The sequence below is a fragment of the Lepisosteus platostomus genome, chromosome 25, assembly GCF_059453375.1.
Source record: "Lepisosteus platostomus isolate fLepPlt1 chromosome 25, fLepPlt1.hap1, whole genome shotgun sequence".
Classification (NCBI taxonomy): Eukaryota; Metazoa; Chordata; class Actinopteri; order Semionotiformes; family Lepisosteidae; genus Lepisosteus; species Lepisosteus platostomus.
Genome location: NC_142635.1, coordinates 7,334,942 through 7,353,375, shown reverse-complemented (window position 1 = coordinate 7,353,375; position 18,434 = coordinate 7,334,942). Strand labels below are relative to the sequence as shown.

General features: G+C 38.2%; 2 protein-coding genes across 5 annotated transcripts in view; one reads left to right on the top strand and one right to left on the bottom strand.

Annotated features, from left to right (window-relative positions):
- The first annotated feature begins 2,468 nt into the window (after window positions 1-2,468).
- Window positions 2,469-4,584, top strand: bsx (brain specific homeobox). Its single transcript, XM_088619313.1, has 3 exons — window positions 2,469-2,878; window positions 3,794-3,984; window positions 4,200-4,584. The coding sequence occupies exons 1-3, from the start codon at window positions 2,605-2,607 to the stop codon at window positions 4,446-4,448; spliced, it is 714 nt and encodes a 237-aa protein (XP_088475439.1). The 5' UTR covers window positions 2,469-2,604; the 3' UTR covers window positions 4,449-4,584.
- Window positions 4,585-9,404: 4,820 nt separating this feature from the next.
- The window catches only part of jhy (junctional cadherin complex regulator), a 28,761-nt gene continuing 19,731 nt past the window's right edge, over window positions 9,405-18,434 (bottom strand). For all 4 annotated transcript variants that reach the window (XM_088619272.1, XM_088619276.1, XM_088619273.1 and 1 more), the window contains 4 exons: window positions 18,070-18,364; window positions 14,092-14,178; window positions 12,834-12,968; window positions 9,405-12,492 (listed from right to left, as the gene is read on the bottom strand). In XM_088619272.1, the coding sequence (XP_088475398.1) occupies window positions 12,283-12,492; window positions 12,834-12,968; window positions 14,092-14,178; window positions 18,070-18,364 (727 nt within the window). In that variant the 3' untranslated portion in view covers window positions 9,405-12,282. The remainder of the gene's footprint in view (window positions 12,493-12,833; window positions 12,969-14,091; window positions 14,179-18,069; window positions 18,365-18,434) is intronic.

Sequence of the window (18,434 nt, the reverse complement as noted above, 5' to 3'; positions counted from 1 at the left end):
AAGAAAGAGCGACATCACTGTTTTGTGGGTTTTGTTTGGTGAATTAAGTTGCAAATTAGCTGAAACTAACGGGAGTCTTGCAGATATAAAAGTTGCATTTAATCCTTCAAGCTCCTTAAAAATGTGTCACTTAAAAAGTGACGCTGCTCTGTCCCTGCGCCGAATTTCACTTGATGAAATTGCTATTCAGAAAGCGGCTTATCTCTCTCTCGTACCATACACTGCGGCCGAAAGGATTGATTCTCCTGACTGTCGGAGCTCTAAGACAATTTCATCACTATTAATTCATTTATTTTCCCATTTGCTCCTAAAAGCAACTAGTTACCCTGTTGTGACATTAATCTGCCTCCAAGGGAACAAATGCCGCACTCACTTCTGAACAGAGGTGTCGATTAATTTGACGGAATTGTACAAACAAGTATGAAATCTAATTTAAAAAAAATAAAAATAACAGGCATAAATACTTAAGCCCGCAGGCAACGTTTGACACAACAGCGTTATGTAAATAACAACAATGAAAAATCTCTATGCTTTTAAGTACTATTTGTTACGATATTTATGTTTATCGCAGATAGGAAGGTGGTGAATTCAGATTGAAGGTGTGCTATAATCTACAGTACGTTTCCCAGTAACATTTGCACCAAGCAAAAGCATGGATTTTTTTTATAAATGACATGTGCGAAAACATGTCTGTCATTTATTTTAGTGGTGCCCTTTGGAATGGAATATTTTAGTGCTCTAATTATAAAGGCCGTCCTTTAAAATCTTGCCACTTTACAACCACAGGCACGACATCCGAGGCCTTCAGAGGTCGCATATCAGCACTTCACCAATACCCAAGAACTGAAAGATGACACGTCACTGGTCAGTTTTCAGAACTTACAGAGAAGCGTGATGACCAGCACCTCAGAGAAGCGGTGTGGATTGAAGGCAACGTGAAAGGCTCTAACCACCTGTCTTTGCCAAGCACGGTTTCACTGCGAGTGAGGATTTTGTCCTGTGAGGGTCTACGAGAGACACCCACACCCCTTCGCCTCTTTTCACTGTTTTCTTGATCTTGATTTATCTCTTTCTTTTCCACGCTTGGCACTAACTTTAACGCAAGCTTGGCAAGGCGAGAGAAAGAAACACAATTACAAAAATCTACTCCCTCCCCCCCAATTTTCGTGTTCATTAAAGCAGAGGCAGCACTGCCATTTGTAGTCACTTGAAGGTGCTCATCTATTTACCTTATACTCGCTCATACATATGGAACACATGTCTTACACTTGCTGGAGTAATGCACTTTTAAGACTAATTGAATCCAGTAATTAATTTGTTCTACCTGCCTGATCGAATGGAAATCCTGTCCTCGTGCCCAAGGATTAGCACTTGCCGGTCTAACATCTTCCCTAATTATCTAATAGCATTGCTGCGAGAATTCTGGCTGTATTAAAACACTTTCGGCATTAACTGCAGTGATTGGAAATGTGATGACAACTCGATTTCAACAAATTACGGCCCCAAACATGGAGATGGAACAGAAGTACCTACTTGTAATTTCCCAGAGTTTAATATCAATAATTAGAGCCAATTTAGCGGAAAATGAGCTGAAATTATCTCTTGGTATGTTTTAGTACAATGTAATAATGCCGGAAAACATACCCTCCGGGAGGAGAACACCGGACTGCGGGGAAAAAAAGTTTAACTTAAAGACCTTGGAGCGAAATGTGAAGGCCGCCGTGGCAGGGAATAATATGTGCCATTTATCGGTTCGTATGTATTTATTAGTTTATTTGATTCAGATTAAGTTTCGTGCAGCAATTGAATTTCCAAACTGCAGTACTGTGTAAACATATCAGAACGCTTAAAAGCTAAAGTCGCCTATAAAACAGACCGTGTGGTTTCTATAATTCGCAACAACAGTACTACTACTCCTCACTGATAATCTAACAGAAATGTTGTAATTACACCGTCTTTCAAAGAGTGTCATGTAGGTTACAGCGATATATATATATTAATATTTATATATAGTCAACTGTTTCAAGTACGTTATTAAACGCAAACTGGACAAGGATGATGACGAACAGTGTAAACTCTGAGGCAGAAGCAGTGGCGTTCTCAAGGGTAGCTGTGTGTTGAGAAGGAAGGAAAAAAGCAGAAATAATGAAATGGCAATGTCTTAATTCACAGCGACTGCCGGAAAAAAAAGGGGGACTGTTTCATAAACAGGAGATAGTTTTTAAGCGTGCTGAGGTTCAAAGCGGTTTAAGAGGCTCCTCAGAATCGCTCGGGCTCCTCATGAAAGTCCGTTTCAGCACCATGGCGAGCGACCCGCCCTCTGCTGCCGTCAGTATAATTAATCCATATAGAACTAATTCAATCCCCGACCACGCCGTCGTGCCATTGGCTAATCGCAAATCCGTTCCACAATTTGTTGCCGTCGGTCTTCTACAATAAATACTAATCTACCTGGCTCTATCTACTCTGTTTCTTCACAGATTGTAAACTATAGCGTCCTCAAATTTAGAAGAACCTGGCTCGTTCTTTCAAACCCGGCTGCCGCGAGTGCAAGTAATATTCATCTCCGAACCCAAACACACTCAGGAACTGACAGTTTATTGCATGCTCGGATTGGATATGAATCTAAATTTTACATCGCCCGTCCATCAAATGCCCGCTCAGAGGCCGACGTCGTTCTTCATTGAAGATATTTTGCTGCACAAGCCCAAACCCCTGAGAGATGTGTTTCCTTCGCCCTTCACAAGTTCATTGGCATCCCGGGTGCCGCTTTTGGAGTATGGATACCCTCTGATGCCAACCCCTACTATACTGGCACCCCATCCTCATCACCCCCTGCATAAACCAGACCATCACCCCTATTTCCTCACCACCTCTGGTAAGTACAGAAACGGGCCTCAGAACAAGTGAGCTCTACATAAGTCAGATTCAGAAATAGTCTAGACAGTTAATGATGTTATTAATGTTATTACGTGAAAACCGTCACCAGGTAACAGTATTTGTATCAACATTAATTGTGCCATCTGACTGTAAGACCTGCGGTGAAAAAAGTCAACTTAATAGTTCAGTAACACGGAAAACGTCCGCTCCACAACTTCTGTACGGGAGAATTATAAAATGCCACGTTACGTGTTCGGAAATGCACATTTTAACAATGCACGTATAAAAATGCAATAACAGAGATTGGGATTGAACTTTTTTAACTTTTTCTTCGCAAAACAAGAGTGCAGGAACATTACTATGGCACCATCCTAATTAAATAATGGTTTAATGTAACTGTTTAATGATATTAACTGCATCGTTATTACTTTAATGGTATGATCAAGCAAAAAAGTTCACAGTTAAATAAAACAGTAAAATATGCGTTTTCCTTTATGTTCGGCCTAGCCATCCTGCATATAGTGATTGTGACAAATATCTTCAGAGCAAGCGGATAGTTCAATTAATCTTTGATGGCCAACATTATTTTTTATTAAACAATTTAAAACGAACTGCATGCCATCTGTCTTTATACTGCTTCGACTCCCGGGATGTCATTATTCTTAGGTCTGAATTGTCACACCACGAATGTATCGAAGAGAGCTTTTAATTTCTCGTTTTTTCATCGTTTTGCAACAACTCTCGACGTGATGTTTTTTTTAATGTGTATATCTCAAAATGAAAAGATTAAAATTGTTTCGAAATCATTTAAGCATTCCACTGTTTGTTTTTTTTTCGTTTTTATGAGAAGCTACGTTATCAGACCAGATTATAATAAATTCTTATTAACTAATCTTTTTAATTATTTACTCAGGTATGCAGGTTCCGGCATTATTTCAACACCACCCGGAGTTGCCGGGAAAGCACTGCAGACGCAGAAAAGCCAGAACAGTGTTTTCCGACTCTCAGCTATCGGGTTTGGAAAAGAGATTTGAAATCCAGCGGTATCTGTCCACTCCAGAGCGAGTTGAGTTGGCAACAGCCCTCAGCCTTTCGGAAACACAGGTAAGGAAGCTGTCTTTCACTGTTCTCTTTTCTGAACCTACGTAGTTTATATGAAATAATTACTAGTGTAATAATTGTATGTTATTATCCATACTATTAATATGATAGAGGCTACCAATAGATTTTTTTTAAGTGACAGATCCTTACGCCGCCCCTATTCAAACATAACTCAATCGGATAAAACACATGTGTATTGAACCTCCTTTGTTACATAGGTAAAAACGTGGTTTCAGAACAGAAGGATGAAGCATAAAAAGCAACTTAGAAAAACGCAAGACGACCAGAAAAGTCCAAATGACTTGGATCAGTCTCTAGAGAACAACTCTAGCGAAAACGAAGGCAACGAGAAGATCTCTCTGGATGTCAAGACTGCAAGCGCCCAGAACACCTACATCCTGGAGGAAAACGAAGACGACGTTGATATTGAAGACGACGACATCTGTTCCCCCGAACACTTAATATAAGCGACTTTTAGGTCAAGTTTTTGAACACTTGCAGAATAACACATTGTGACGACTTGGAAGAAGACAAAGGGGGTTTATATTCCTAATAGCGGTGTAAGGTGCGATCTCAGCAAAAAAAACAAACAACAAAATTAAAGCACTTCTGTGAAACATCCATATGATAAAATAGTACTTATTGTACGGAATACGAATAACACTTATGGAAATAAGTGAAATAGAGCACAGAAGCAGTGTCATCTTCTGGAGTCCCAAACTAATATAGTTTCATGTCGACTTTTACAAAATGCAGGAACTGCCCTGCTATTGGTGATAATGACAATAGTTTAATGAACATCGAAAAAAAAGACGACTTTTTTGTTGTTGAAAACAAGCAGGGCAAGTTTCGAAATGGCGCAATTTTGAAACTTTTATACTAATATTCCATTATTTTAACACAAATTGGCGTTGTACCGTATTGCACACAAATTGTTTTCTCCTCTTTTTGGGGTGGGGTATTGATTAGGGCAGGGGGAGATTGAAATGATTTAAAAAAAAGATTTTTTTATATCGCCGACATTTTGTTCCCATGCTAAAGTATTGTGATACAAGTAAAATCATTTCGCAATATTCTGAAATCTGAAATCAGGTAAGAATAATAAATGTCCAAGGAAACAGAGATAGTGTATTGCTTCTGCGCTTTAAATGTGATGTTAAGTCTCGTACGATGACTCAACACTCCTATACATTGTAAAGACAATCTGTAAAATATTATTTTTATGTTGTATATAAAACTTAACGGACATTAAACGCTCTGACAAAGTCTTGTGTTTAATTATAGAGCAATTTTATAGGTATCTTCTGTTATCTGTTGGCACTCGCATTGTAAGAAAGTGCATGCTTTCGCAAGACTTGTTTATGCTAGCTATGCAGTTAATTTAATGATTTGATTTTCATGTGCATTTTTATTTAATGTTTCGTTTTAATTAAAATTGTTTTACATTTTGTTGTTTTTTTGCACTCGTGTGTTTCTCCTGCCAAGTGTATTACTGTTAGACAGATTTCTAACACCGTTATATAACTAAACTGAAATACGTAACGTAAATATGTACGTTAAATCTACTTAGACATACACACCGTCCTATACATATGTTTCTCGGTAGAAATAACAATGATTAAAAATGTTTTACAAAGAGCAGGTCGGGCTAGATCTGTTTTCAAATCGTTCAAAACAAACAGGAACTGTTTGCTTGCACAATTATAAAAAGCACAAATATGCTACAGGTTTTCTTCCTAAACCGATCAAATGTTTTACATTTGCTTTCGTTAATTTGCGAGTACTCTTTGCTTAAAAAAACATCTTTAATGTTTAACGTAGACGACGTTTCCTTTCCAGTGCAGCTTGGAAATAAAAAAGAAATTATAGTAACAATTTTAACTCCGAAACTGACACTTCGAATAACGTTTTATCTTCTCCTTTTCAGTAGTCGAAAATGCAAAAAAAGCTTCAGTGAAGCGACCGAGAATTATCCTGTCAAACGTGGAGTAATGCAATATTTATTTATATAGTGAAATCTTAAAGAAATAATTATGAAAAAAATCATTAGGTACTGTACCTCATACAATCAACAAACATTTCAATAGTTCTACTCCAAACAAAACAAACTAAAACTTTTTTAAAGGAAAATAGAACAATTTTGATAAAAAAATAAGTAAGTTATTTTCTGTTATTAACTAAACTAATTTACGGAAACATGCTTTTCAATCTCGGGGAGGATATTCTTAAAATTTCACCTTCGAGGGCCCATATCTCACCGGTTCCCAAGCTTCGTTACCCCAACCACGAAGCGACGAAATTAAAATACCGTCCTGCGGATGTCGTGAGACCAATTTTTGTTTTTGCTCGGTATGTTTTTAGTTGTTTTTTTGGGATGGGGGGTTAAGATAAATGTACAGGAATGAAAAGCAGTCACCAGGCCCCACTCACTGTTATTAAGCTGTGCGGAATCTTAAAACATCAGCCATCGAATATTCATTAAGCTTTGCTGTACCTCCGGAAAGCAACATTTGTTACTCTCAGTGCTATCATCCGTATGATACTCCTTAACCTTTGATTCATGATCATGTTATGCTGCATCGCCGGGCTGTGGTATAATGATTTAACCAATTTCAACGCCTTCAACAAGCCGCGGTTTATCCTGTCGTACTTTATAACACAATGCTTAATGTCGCCAGAGCCCCTTTTGGTCATACTGTCAGACCCGTAATTACAATGATACTTCAGTGGCAACTAACTACGGGATACCAGATGGTGTCTAAATATGCTCGACGGTCTCTTTAGAAATAATATCATAAGAAGTAGGAAAAAAACATTTATGCATGTTGTAATCAAGCCCTTGAAAGAGAGGGGGTATCTAGGCTCCTTGGTGTCTGTAAGTAACACTAGGCTGTACAGTCTGCTAGCTGTTTTAATTGGAATCGCATAGCCATGCGGTCGCAACATGAACTCAACCCAGAAAAAGATATACCTCTTACCTGAAGTCTACTCTTTACATATTACGCCAATTCAAAAAACCAGCCGCGTTTCACGAGTCCTTGCTTTGATTGCGTTATGAAATATTCCTGCACGTTTTTATTGTGTGTTGTCTGGCTTGATGGGTACAGTTTGTTTCTGGCGAGTCGTTGGCGCAGGGGGCTAGTTCAAGCCCGGGTCACGCTGAGGGAAGCGAGAGTCTCGGTTTGCACCGCAGCGGCCTGGCTGAGCGAAATCGTCTGAGCATTGGCGAAAGCAACACAGCTTCGTTTTTTAGAAGGGACTGGCAAGACAGTGGTACTGAATCAAGTAAAGACGATCCTTCTCAGTTACACATTACTCCGTTGTTTAATGCAAACCTACTGTTAGAGTTATATGGATAACATTTCCCATATATGCGAACCGGAAAGCTCAAGATTGAAATTGGTCATTTTTCGCTGCATGCTTTTTTTTTTACCTTGCAATTACTGTATTCATAATCTAAGTGCAAAAGTTTAAAAGCTTATACCTCGTTAAAAAGTTTAATCTAATTTAAAATTGGGGTGGAGAAAATTTTAATTAACAATAATTTCCAGACTTCTGAATTAATACTTCTCTCTTTGCCATTGTTATAATTTGCGTGTTGATAAAGTATTTATAGCGTTTTCATGTGCTGACTTTCTTCCCTCCCTTGCAAACCGCTTCATGCTGAACTTTAGAGTTTATTCTCAGAATAACTTCAATTGTCCTAAACATTCTAAAAACATAGACATGTAAAAATGGTTTAGAAAGTGATCAGAATAGAAGTCACAGCCAATTTAATTGAATGCGTTTAAGCAGGATCTGGATGAGCAAGTTTAAAGGTTCTTTTAGAAGCACAACAGGGAATTCTTTTAAGGAAAAGCCTAGGAAAAATGCTGTTAGACTCAATCCACAAAGAACTAAATAGAAACCTGTCTAGGATTTAACATCCAGCCAGAGCCAGAAGCCTTACCCTTCTTCTTCAGAAGATCAGTACACCTGTCCTGTTCCCTCACTGGAATGCTTGTGCTCATTGTTGTCACCTGAGTTGTTAATTGTTAATTATAGAGAGGGGTTTACAATTAAAGGGCCTGTATGGTGTCTGATTTCAATATAAAACCTAGCCAATATTTCATAGTAGAATTTGTTTTCATGCTGTATTATCTTTGTATTTGCATTATACATTTGTCAGTTATATAGTCAACGAACAGGAGGAGAGTATGTCTAACTGTGAGTCTAACAGTATATTTTTTTGCAATGCTTCTACCAGTAGCCATTAACCTGAAAGTAGAACACATTGTTAATACTTGTCCTTAATTTTCAGAGGGAAACTAAATCATAAAAAAATACCATTGGTTAGCTAATTATGCAATAAAAAGTTCTAAATCGCTTTTCTAAATTCTTCCTAAATGGACAAATGGGAATTTGTCTGAATTGTTACAATCATTAGTGAGGTACAGAATTTAAAACGATAGCACTAATAAACCATTATATATCTTTTTGACAAGACTTTTTTGTCTACTTGCAAGTTCTATTAAACATTTGTAATTTTTTTATTGAAAAATGAACATTTTCTTCTATTTACACTACACAATACAGACTCCATCCTTGAATAATATGAGCTTTTAAGATGTTATATAACTTTATTTTGTGGAACTCGATTTTTGTTTTCAGCTTGTGTCTACACATGAATAGACATAATAAAGTACTGTACGGCTACAGGTTACATTTTGCTTCTATACAGGTAATATTTCTGCATTGAGATGGCAAACAAACTAAATTACATGATGACTACAAAATTAATCGCACATTTTCTCCTGAACATCGTCTTTATGAGACAATGTAGCCTCTTCTAAACACTGTAAGTGTCCCCTGTCCACAAGGAATCCCATGACCAAAGAAGAGTGAGACTCCTCTGTCCTGGTGTCCAGACAGTGAACCTCTGAACAGTGGACACAGCTTCTCTCTCTGCTTCACAGACAAAACACAGAAGACATTGCAGTGGTGATGGAAACAGGACATTCCAACTTTAAATGTACATTTCTGTATTGCAGTGATATAAGCCTTCATTCATATTACCCAGGTAATCTCAAAGGCGTTATTGTAGTTAATAAGCAAAGGATCTAAATCCAGGCATTTGTTATAAAATATCTTTCAGCGGTGATACAAAAATTGGGTAATGCTGACACTGTTCTTTATTCGTTACCTTTTATATAATAATTAATATTTAATTAAAATATTTAATGTCACAATTATAGAGAGACACCAACATTTATTTGATTCACCTAAATATAATTAGTGGGATGTGGCACACATTCATGTAAACATACCATGTAAACATTTATATTAACTGCACATTAGAAAATGTTGTTGTTTTTTTATGAAACCAGTGACCTGTATTATTAGAAGACATTAGAAAAAAAAACCTTCAGGTTTATGGATAAATGTCGAATGTTAATATTCTGGTTTTTATTAGGGTTACATAAGTGTTCCTGTGCAAACACAGTCTAGCATCCTGTAAGAAAAAAATTCAATTGATGAGAGTTACCATCTGGCTTTAGAAGATATAATTCTGGATTTAAAATACAACTATATCTGCAAAACTAGTACATTGCATACATTATATTAATTTACGCATTCTAAGGATGGGAACTGCAAAGTTATTCTGGGGGAAAGAAAAAAACATATCAGACTATTATCTTAATCAGTCCACCTGTACATTTTGTATTTTCTCCACACTGTCTATTTACAAGGCATCATCAAAAGCAGACTTGGTACCAAAACCAGAGATTTCAAACTTTTGTTTCTTTCACAGCAAACAGGTCTGTTAGATGTTTATCCCTTTGCTGCCCATTTGTTCAGCCTCATGAAATTTGTTTTGAGACCTTTATTGCTGCAGATGGAAGCTTGTAATTTTCTTCTGTCTTTCTTTTTGTGTAAATTGTACCCTTTCAGCTTGCGAACAAAAAGAAGGAAAAGGGAAGCATTTGCATTAGTATTTAGCAAGAAGATCAAACGATCTTCAGTCCTTCTAGGTAGACAGCCTATACACATCTTTTGAAATTTCACCTTAGAAAAACACACACACACAAAATGTATTCTTTTATAAGTAAATGGCAATGATTATGGAGCTTATATAGTCATTTAAATGTGTACCAGGAAGGCAGTTCACATTAATTTGGGAGGTTTACATTAATAGGTCTGATTTTTTCTTTCAAAGAGGATGTGCATTACTTTTCCCCTTTGAAAAGCAATTCATTTAATTTCAAAACGTGATTCTGATTTACTGAGAAAATAAAAAGCAGGGAGAGAATAGACAGTGCGGAAGGTGATCAATTAAGAGATTAAGCATTTTGCAACACATGGACGCATCTGCATTTTATTCTAATAGCAAGGCCATCAGCTCATTTTCAGGGGACTGCCGCCTACTTCAGCACAGTCCTCAGATCAAAGTGAGCACGTCTGCCCGCACTTTCTAATCTGAAAAAGGGATGCTAATTTAGCCTCCTTAATGTGTGGTGGTGAGAGACTCCTTCAATTAACTGAATTCTATAGCTAGGGGAAAATAAAAAGATGCAGAGAGAGTTGGTCTGGAAAGGCAGCATTTCTCATTAAATCAAAAGGTCCAGTATTCATTACCTCACGCATCTGAGGCTAAACACTAAAACCATAGAGCATCAAAGGAGGCCATGATGGGTTAAATAGAGACTATAATCTAATTAAAATATTACATATGAGTAAATAGCTCTTTGATATTCATCTAAAGGTTCCATTAAAGAAATAGGTGCTTGAGATTTGTATTATGGGGGGGATTATCACTTTTAAGTATGGAAAACAAGTTTGGGGGCTCTAATCAGAACTGCTTCAAAGTGTCATCATGTTTGTGATCCATTTTTTGTTTGTCTCGGGACCAGTAGTGCAAAAAAATAGGAAATATTGAGGAAGGTAATCAGGAACTGAAAAGATACTGGATTATTTGAGTTTAACCGTGGCACCAGGTGCAAGCAAAGGGAAAGAGAAGTGGAAAATGTAATTTAATTAATTGCTACCTCTTAAACGGAGACCAGCATACACTTTTCTCCATCCTTCAGATATTGCAGTGGCTTCATATATTGTCCACATCTTAATTTTGTGGATATACAGGGTATTTATGATATAAACAACTAAATATAGTGGGACAAGAATAAATGTCCCGAGATTTGCAGATACTTTAATAACGTTATGAATTTCTTGGCTCTTTTCATCTTGTTTTTTAAGTGAGTGGCTCACTGCTATACTTTCAAACTCAGAACTGTCATGCATCTTGGCTTGAAAATAGGACCACGAATGTCGGAAAATCAATGTAAATTTAATTTGAAAACTGGAAATTGAAAACTTCAGGATGGGAAGAGTGAATTAATTTGTATTGCACGCGTATGAGTGGATTTCTTTGATAAGCAACTTTCTGCAATTTAAAACCATTTAATCATTTTAAATATACAATGCAATGTGCTGCTTCAATCTCAGAAGAATTTCAACTAATTAGACGAAAAATTGCAAATGTACCCATCACACAACATCCAAAGAAAAGCATTTTATATTTCCCCTAAAGTTGTATGATTATATATAGAAAATGGATTCTCATATGCAGTATACACTCATAATAAGAGAGCACAATAACATGGTGTGATCTGCTTGATATCCAATGACTAATGTGATACTAATGTATTCACCCAGTGCAGAAAGTTGAAGAGAGAGCTACTTTGTTTTTAAATATTCACTTTTCTGTTTTGTTTCTCACATACAGGACCTGTAGGCTTCAGGGGGCTGTCACTTCTAAAAGAAAGTCAATCAATCTAATGACATCCAGCAGAGAAAAGGAACGCATGCTCGACACTGCCACTTCACGGGATGGCTAAGAAAGTCATATGCTATTCTATAGCCCATGAGAAATCTTCCAGGTCCTTTTACTTCATCATTATTCCCCAACACTTACACAGAAAACCCATGTATCTTACAAAGGTTATGCTGTATCACAGGGCACATCTGAATTCCTGTATTTTTGAAAAATCTCAATCTGTACATGTAGTATGCAACATTTGAAAGACCTACACGCAGTATATAATTTAGAATTAAGTAAATATTTAATTATACATCAACAAATTAGGACTTAATAATCAACACCAAGGTAGTGAGTTTACTGGTGCCATTGTCTGTGTGTTCTAGGACTGCAAAAAGTGCCTTCACTTCAAATAAGTGCTTAGAAATGTTGCCTCAGCATCTTGAAGAAGGATATTTCATGTGCAGTTCCTTTAAAAAACATCCTGATTTCAAATCCCAGATTGATTAAATGACACGTAAGGCTCTGAAATTGGCTACAACTTGTTTTTCCTCCTCATGCCTCTTCTGTAGCATCTCCAGTCTTGCCAGCTGTGACAGATCTACATCCTCCAGGTACAGAGCATGCTCATCATAGCCTTCCTTAGCTACTTTCTGGTTAGTCTTCGGCTGCAGGGGTGGTTTGGGTTTTGGGATGTTTTTGGCATATTCCAAAGCCTGCAATATAAAGATAGCGGTGGCATTAATTATTCCAGGTTCACTGCATTGCTTTCAGATGTTAGACATAAAATATCCTATATTTAAACAACTCATCCGCTTTAATCACATGAGAGACCTAAGTGTTGGGAATATAGCAGGGCTGGATGTCCATATGCAATGGTATCTGTCCTGTCATTTCTGTTCATATGAGAAATGCGAAGTCACATCATCCTAAGCAAGCTTCCACATGCAGTTCCCCATCTACAGGAACTCATCTTCCAGTGAATTAAGGCACTGAAGCGGACAGGTGTTAAGGCGACTGATTCCAGCTTTTTATTCTGTGTTGAGCAATATTTCACCTTTCTCCGGGGAGCTGCATCCGTCTTCCCACTAGCCACAGCGTTATGCATCGGGAAAGGGGGATTTTGACTCATCTTCTTGTTCTGTTCCCTGACCAGATCCGAATACTGCCTCTGCCGTTTCATTTTCCCGGCCTGGCGTCAGGAAAAAGAAATCAGAAAGCAAGCAGTGGAAGATGACAAAGGGATTTAATTAGCAAGACCATATTCTCTCACAAGAGTCTTCTCATTGTCTGATCTCTAGTGCACCCAAAATAAAAATGTTCTCTGTGTTCTCATTATTTACACATTCACTTTGAGTCCACCCTTTTGAGACACAAAATTTCAGAAACAAAAACTGTTCCCAGACACATTATTTTTTTGAAACTCAAACTGAGGTCACACACTGGCAAATTAATAGGGGACTCCGTTCCATTTCACAATGCCCCACTCTCATTTGTGTTGTAAATTAATTGCAATTCACGGGGGATAATAATAATAATTATACAAAACTGTTTTCTTTAAATTTATTCAAAAAGTACTTGCATTGCGGTTACCTGCACCATTTAGACCATTTCATAACCTAATCACTGAGGACTGAATGAAATGGGAAACAGGTGGAAAATAAAATGAATACTATGCCAAACTTTTTATCTTTCATCTAGAATTATGTGATTGAACCTTTAGATGCAGCTGTTCACAAACCTTTTTTTTAATGAATACATACTGTACTGTGCTCTTTAACTTTGGATTTGATTTCAATGAAAGTTTTTAATTCTGAATCCTTTTCCCTAGTATTTGCACTCAGAAGGTCTAGTATACTAACACATGGCAAAGCTGCACAGAGATTCATTAAACCGAGGTCAAGATGAAATCAAAACTTTGTCAATAATCTGGCTCAATTGCTTGGTAGTGGCTTTATCACACACTTCTTCATGGTTTTACCCAGTGGCATGAAAAAATGGGTCTGGCCACAAACTAAATCCAGTCCTAAATGGTGACTCTGCAGTCTAACTGTCCTCCAAGCCATTAGGTTTTCTCATCACCCTGCACGTCACCCGTTTGGATAAACTCAATACACACACACTAGATCTGAGACACGAAGGAACGTAATGAGCAGTTATCAATATTATATTTAAAACTACCATAATGAACATAACTGCATGATGAGAGAGGTGACAGAAAGGCCTTTCTACTCTCGTAAACCTCACGAAGACCTTTTATGACCTTTGTTGCATTAAATAAATCACAGGCATTCGTTTAAATTCATGATACTTACAGTCTCTTCGGACACCAGGTTACTTGGTCCAAGGCCTCCCAGCTTAACGTCCTGCTTGAGAGTTCTGTAGTCCTTTAATGTGTAAGCCTTTAAGAAAATAAATCCAGAAAGTAAGTCAATAAATTGTATTTAAGGGGATATTATTAGTTATGTTATGCATGCTGCATAGAATCATGTTGCATTTCAGAGCACATCACCCTTTATTGTTTTGTTTTATTGATTTTTCATATATTTGTTTCTTTACACAAGGCACGTTGCTCATAATTATAAATGTATCACCCGGACTGACTTTGAACGTCTTCAACTGCAAAACAAAAACAAAATGTTGATTGAAAACGTTTCTTCACAAATAGATCTCTTGGCACTTAACTGAATAACTGGACATCACTAAAGAATGAGAAATAGCAATTTCAGAAAACAATATTTAGTGACATGGCTATTGATCAAGGAAGACTTGGTAATTTCATTTCCAGAATTGTAAGGCATAGTGGAATCCGTCACGTGCTGCACTGAGCAGTACCTCTGGACAGACCAACCACTAATCCCTTGTGTTAGCCTGCAGAGCACTGAGGCTGCAATACACAAGCAGTACAAAACAAAGGGGGTAATTATTTTAGATCAGACTGTCTCCTTTAGGGTTTTAACAAGGCCTCTAAATCGGCCATTGGTCACGGATACTGTAAGATTTGTGTTACTCTGAGCTGTTACCCCTACGGTTCCAATGCTATTAGTGTACAAATGCATCCTTAAATCTCGTCAGATATAATGGTGTGGAATCTCAGTTAGAAAGTTCCAGACGCCCAAAGCAAAAATGGCTTAAAATTTCTGAAGTGCCGTGGGGACAAATTCAATTATTTAATCAACTGACATGAAAAAATGGGCTACATTTAAGTATTGGAAAAGTAAAAACGAAACACTTAAAACATTAAAAAAGACAAAAAAGGACTAATTTTTATGTGTTATGGTTGAAAATCAAAACAAGTGAACTATACACTGCCTTTTATACCATAATTACTGATTTGTTAATAATCTCTGTGAATTAAAAGAATAGTACAGTATGTAAAGATGTTTGCATTTTACAAATTATTCAATTTAAAGACAAAAAAGTTATGGATATTTATATTTTATATTGAAATAATTATTCCAGAAGCTTCACAACAAAATACTGAAAATTTACTGAAAATATATATGGAATATTTCATATATAAATAAAATATTGAAAAAACACAATGAATGTTGAATTAGGCTATTGAGAAATTAACTGTGAGATGAAGAGATTCAGAAAGGAGTGTTCAGTGTGTCACCTTTGTTCCAGTTCCATATCAAGGAGAAACAATACCCCAGTCAACGAATCAACCTTTTCTTTTTCATAATTACCAAATAACAAAATTTAGTCCTGATTTCAAATTTCAGATAGATTGGGATCATAGTTCTTAATCTACAGGGGTGTCGTGTGATCTGAAATATACACTGGAAACCTCAAGACCAAAATATTTATGTACATCTAAGCTGTTGAAGCTGTTGAAGTATAAGAATTTGTGTGAAATTTTTAGACTGCTCAGGAAGTCCAGCAAATGGCAAAAATAGTCACATTACAAGCACGTTTGCATCTTAGAAGCTTTGCACTTAGAAGCCTTGCACTTGAAAGACAGGGCTTTCTTCTAATCATATTATCATCTAATGCCGTCAGGATAATCTGCAGTGGCTACGTCTCATGTCGTCACCTTATAGCAATTAACTACGTCTTACATCACTCGTACAATTAACTTAGTTCATGTGTGAAAAAAAAAATTGTCAGCATGGATGTTATATAAGTAGATACATTTCTGAATGGGTCACATTTTAGATCCATCTGAATGAAATGAAAACATTTATTTTTCTTCCCTAAACTGTTCCTTTTTCTTTGGTGCATGATCAGATTTGCATTGCTCGTCCACAGAGAGCCTAATTAGTGGCACTTGGCCACCGTGGACTGTGGGCAATGGTCTTTGTTGTGTTTTTCACTGGAATAGGATGTACCATGCAAAAAGGGCCATCTCCTACCTCTCTGTATTGTGCTCAAATTACTTAATCCAAAGTTTAGAAAAGTCATTACTTGTTCTGAATCCTTCTACCAGGATTTTTTTTTCTTTTGCTTGCTTGTCTTTGTCAAAGACTTACATGAAGTTACTCAAACAAGAGCGAGTGGTCTGCAGTCCTGACTATTGCACAAATACTGCAAGCTTGACTAAGGAACAAAGAAGCAGATGATGTGTGAAAGCTAGCACATCTGTGGCATATCATGAGTCTCAGTAAGAACAAGCTTCAGTTTGTACCACCTTGTATCAAAGTATAGTGATGGAAGTTGAATCAGCAGCACAGGAGCAGCTTCCAGATTGTGCTACATGTACTGTATAACAGGGGACTCACAACTCCTCAATTGTATAGATACATTATTAAAATTGTGATGGGGAGGATATTACTTTATGTGTTAAAGTGAAGTGTGTGGTCTACCACACCAATTACAATGTGTCCTGTATGGTCGCGGGAATATTGTAACACAGTGGGCAACTCTCTCTTGTCTCATAAATGGTGAGCTGTGGGTCTGAGTCCCCACTCTTGTTCCCGTGAGCAAGGTGCTCCAGTGCTCCCAGCTGCGCGAACGGGGTCCTGTTTGGGGGTAGGCCCTGCGATGGATCAGTGGGGGGAGGTTCTACACAATCAAATACAGGCTCGACTGCCAACAGGCGCAAGGCAGGATCCACCCTGGACAGTGTCCCAGTCCACTTGGGCCAGTTTCCCAAGAAGCCAGTTAACTTCCCAGCATGACTCTGGACAGTGGGAAGGAACCGGAGCACCCTGGGGGGAGCCCAGACAAACACGGGGAGGACGTACAAACCCCACGCAGACAGACAGCACCCCAGGAACTGAAGCCAGGGCCCCAGTCCTGCCAGGCAGCCTTGCGAGCCACTGCTCCAATGCTCTGTCCATTCATCCATGCTGCCAAATAAACTGTAACACTGTATCTGCTGCAGGCTTTCCCCTTCTCCTTCAAATGCATATCATACATTTAGTACGATAGAGAGAATTAAGCTCAATAAAATAATCAACAAGATATATTCAGAGGCATTATTTACAGCATTAATTCGACGAGTAACTAGCCCAGTAAGAGTGCAGTTTTAATTTACCAGGAATATGTATGTAAATTAAGTAGCTATTAATTTTAGTGATGCTTCGAAAGCTTCTCATCTAACTCTGGCACTGCAACAGTCCCTTAATCACTGCGGCAGCAACTTTGTTAGATTATTAAATCAATCTCTTTCTTAATTTATCACAGTGACTAAACAGCATCTAATTAGGGAAAGGCACATGGTGATCACATTTAGCTGTCACTTTCTGATGTGTTTGTGTAACTACGAGAGTTACATTATCCCGCTGGAGGTTGGTTAGACTTTATAGACAAAACAAAATTCATTTTGAATTGATTTCAATCTCCTTCCCGCTGACTCACACTTCTTTATGCTACCTTTAGCTCACACTGGCTCAGAGGTGTGTTCTACTACAACGGAGCAGCATGCTGATGCAGTGGTCCGCATTGCTGCCTGGCAGTGCAGGGGCCCTGGGTTCGGAACCTGGGGCGCTGTCTGTGTGGAGTCTGCCTGTTCTCCTCATGTTCGCGGGGGTTTCCATCAGGCGCTCTGGTTTCCTCCCACAGTCCAAAGACATGCCGGTAGGCTAACGCGCCTCTGGGAAAACCGGCCCCGGTGTGTGCGGGTGTGCCTGGTTCAGTGTCATGTGCTGGCTAGTAAACAACAGGTTGCTTATTGCATTCTTACTTAAAATACAGACTGAGTGTAGGTAAATTGGGAGTCACAGGGCAGTGGCAATATATCTGGCACAGGTATACAGTAAGGCAAATTTAAATCAGACTAAACCTCATTACTAAGCAAGATGGTCACTCCAAATATCGCACTTGAATAAATACACACACAAACTCACTTTGTAGTTTGCTCTCTCCCTCAGCTGTCTCTGTTTCTCCATCTGCGCCAGGTAGCCCTCAGAGCTGCTGCGGTGCATGGAGTTTTTCTGCTCCTCTGCAGCTTGGCCAGCGAGCTCAGAGTCCCTTCCTGTTGTTTGCCCAATAGGGGGCAGGACTGCACAGGACTTCGACCTCTGGGACCCTGGAGTAAAAGCAGGCCCCTTGGCTTCTTGACTAATCTGCTCTATCCACCAGTCGCCTGGAGAGAAGGCAGGGCATTGCCCATGAGGCGGCAGCAGTTGTCTGGGTACGGGTCTGCAACACAGAGAAAATAGCTCTTACTGCATCACCATATGAGCCTTCACAGTTGTTAAGGCACCCTTAG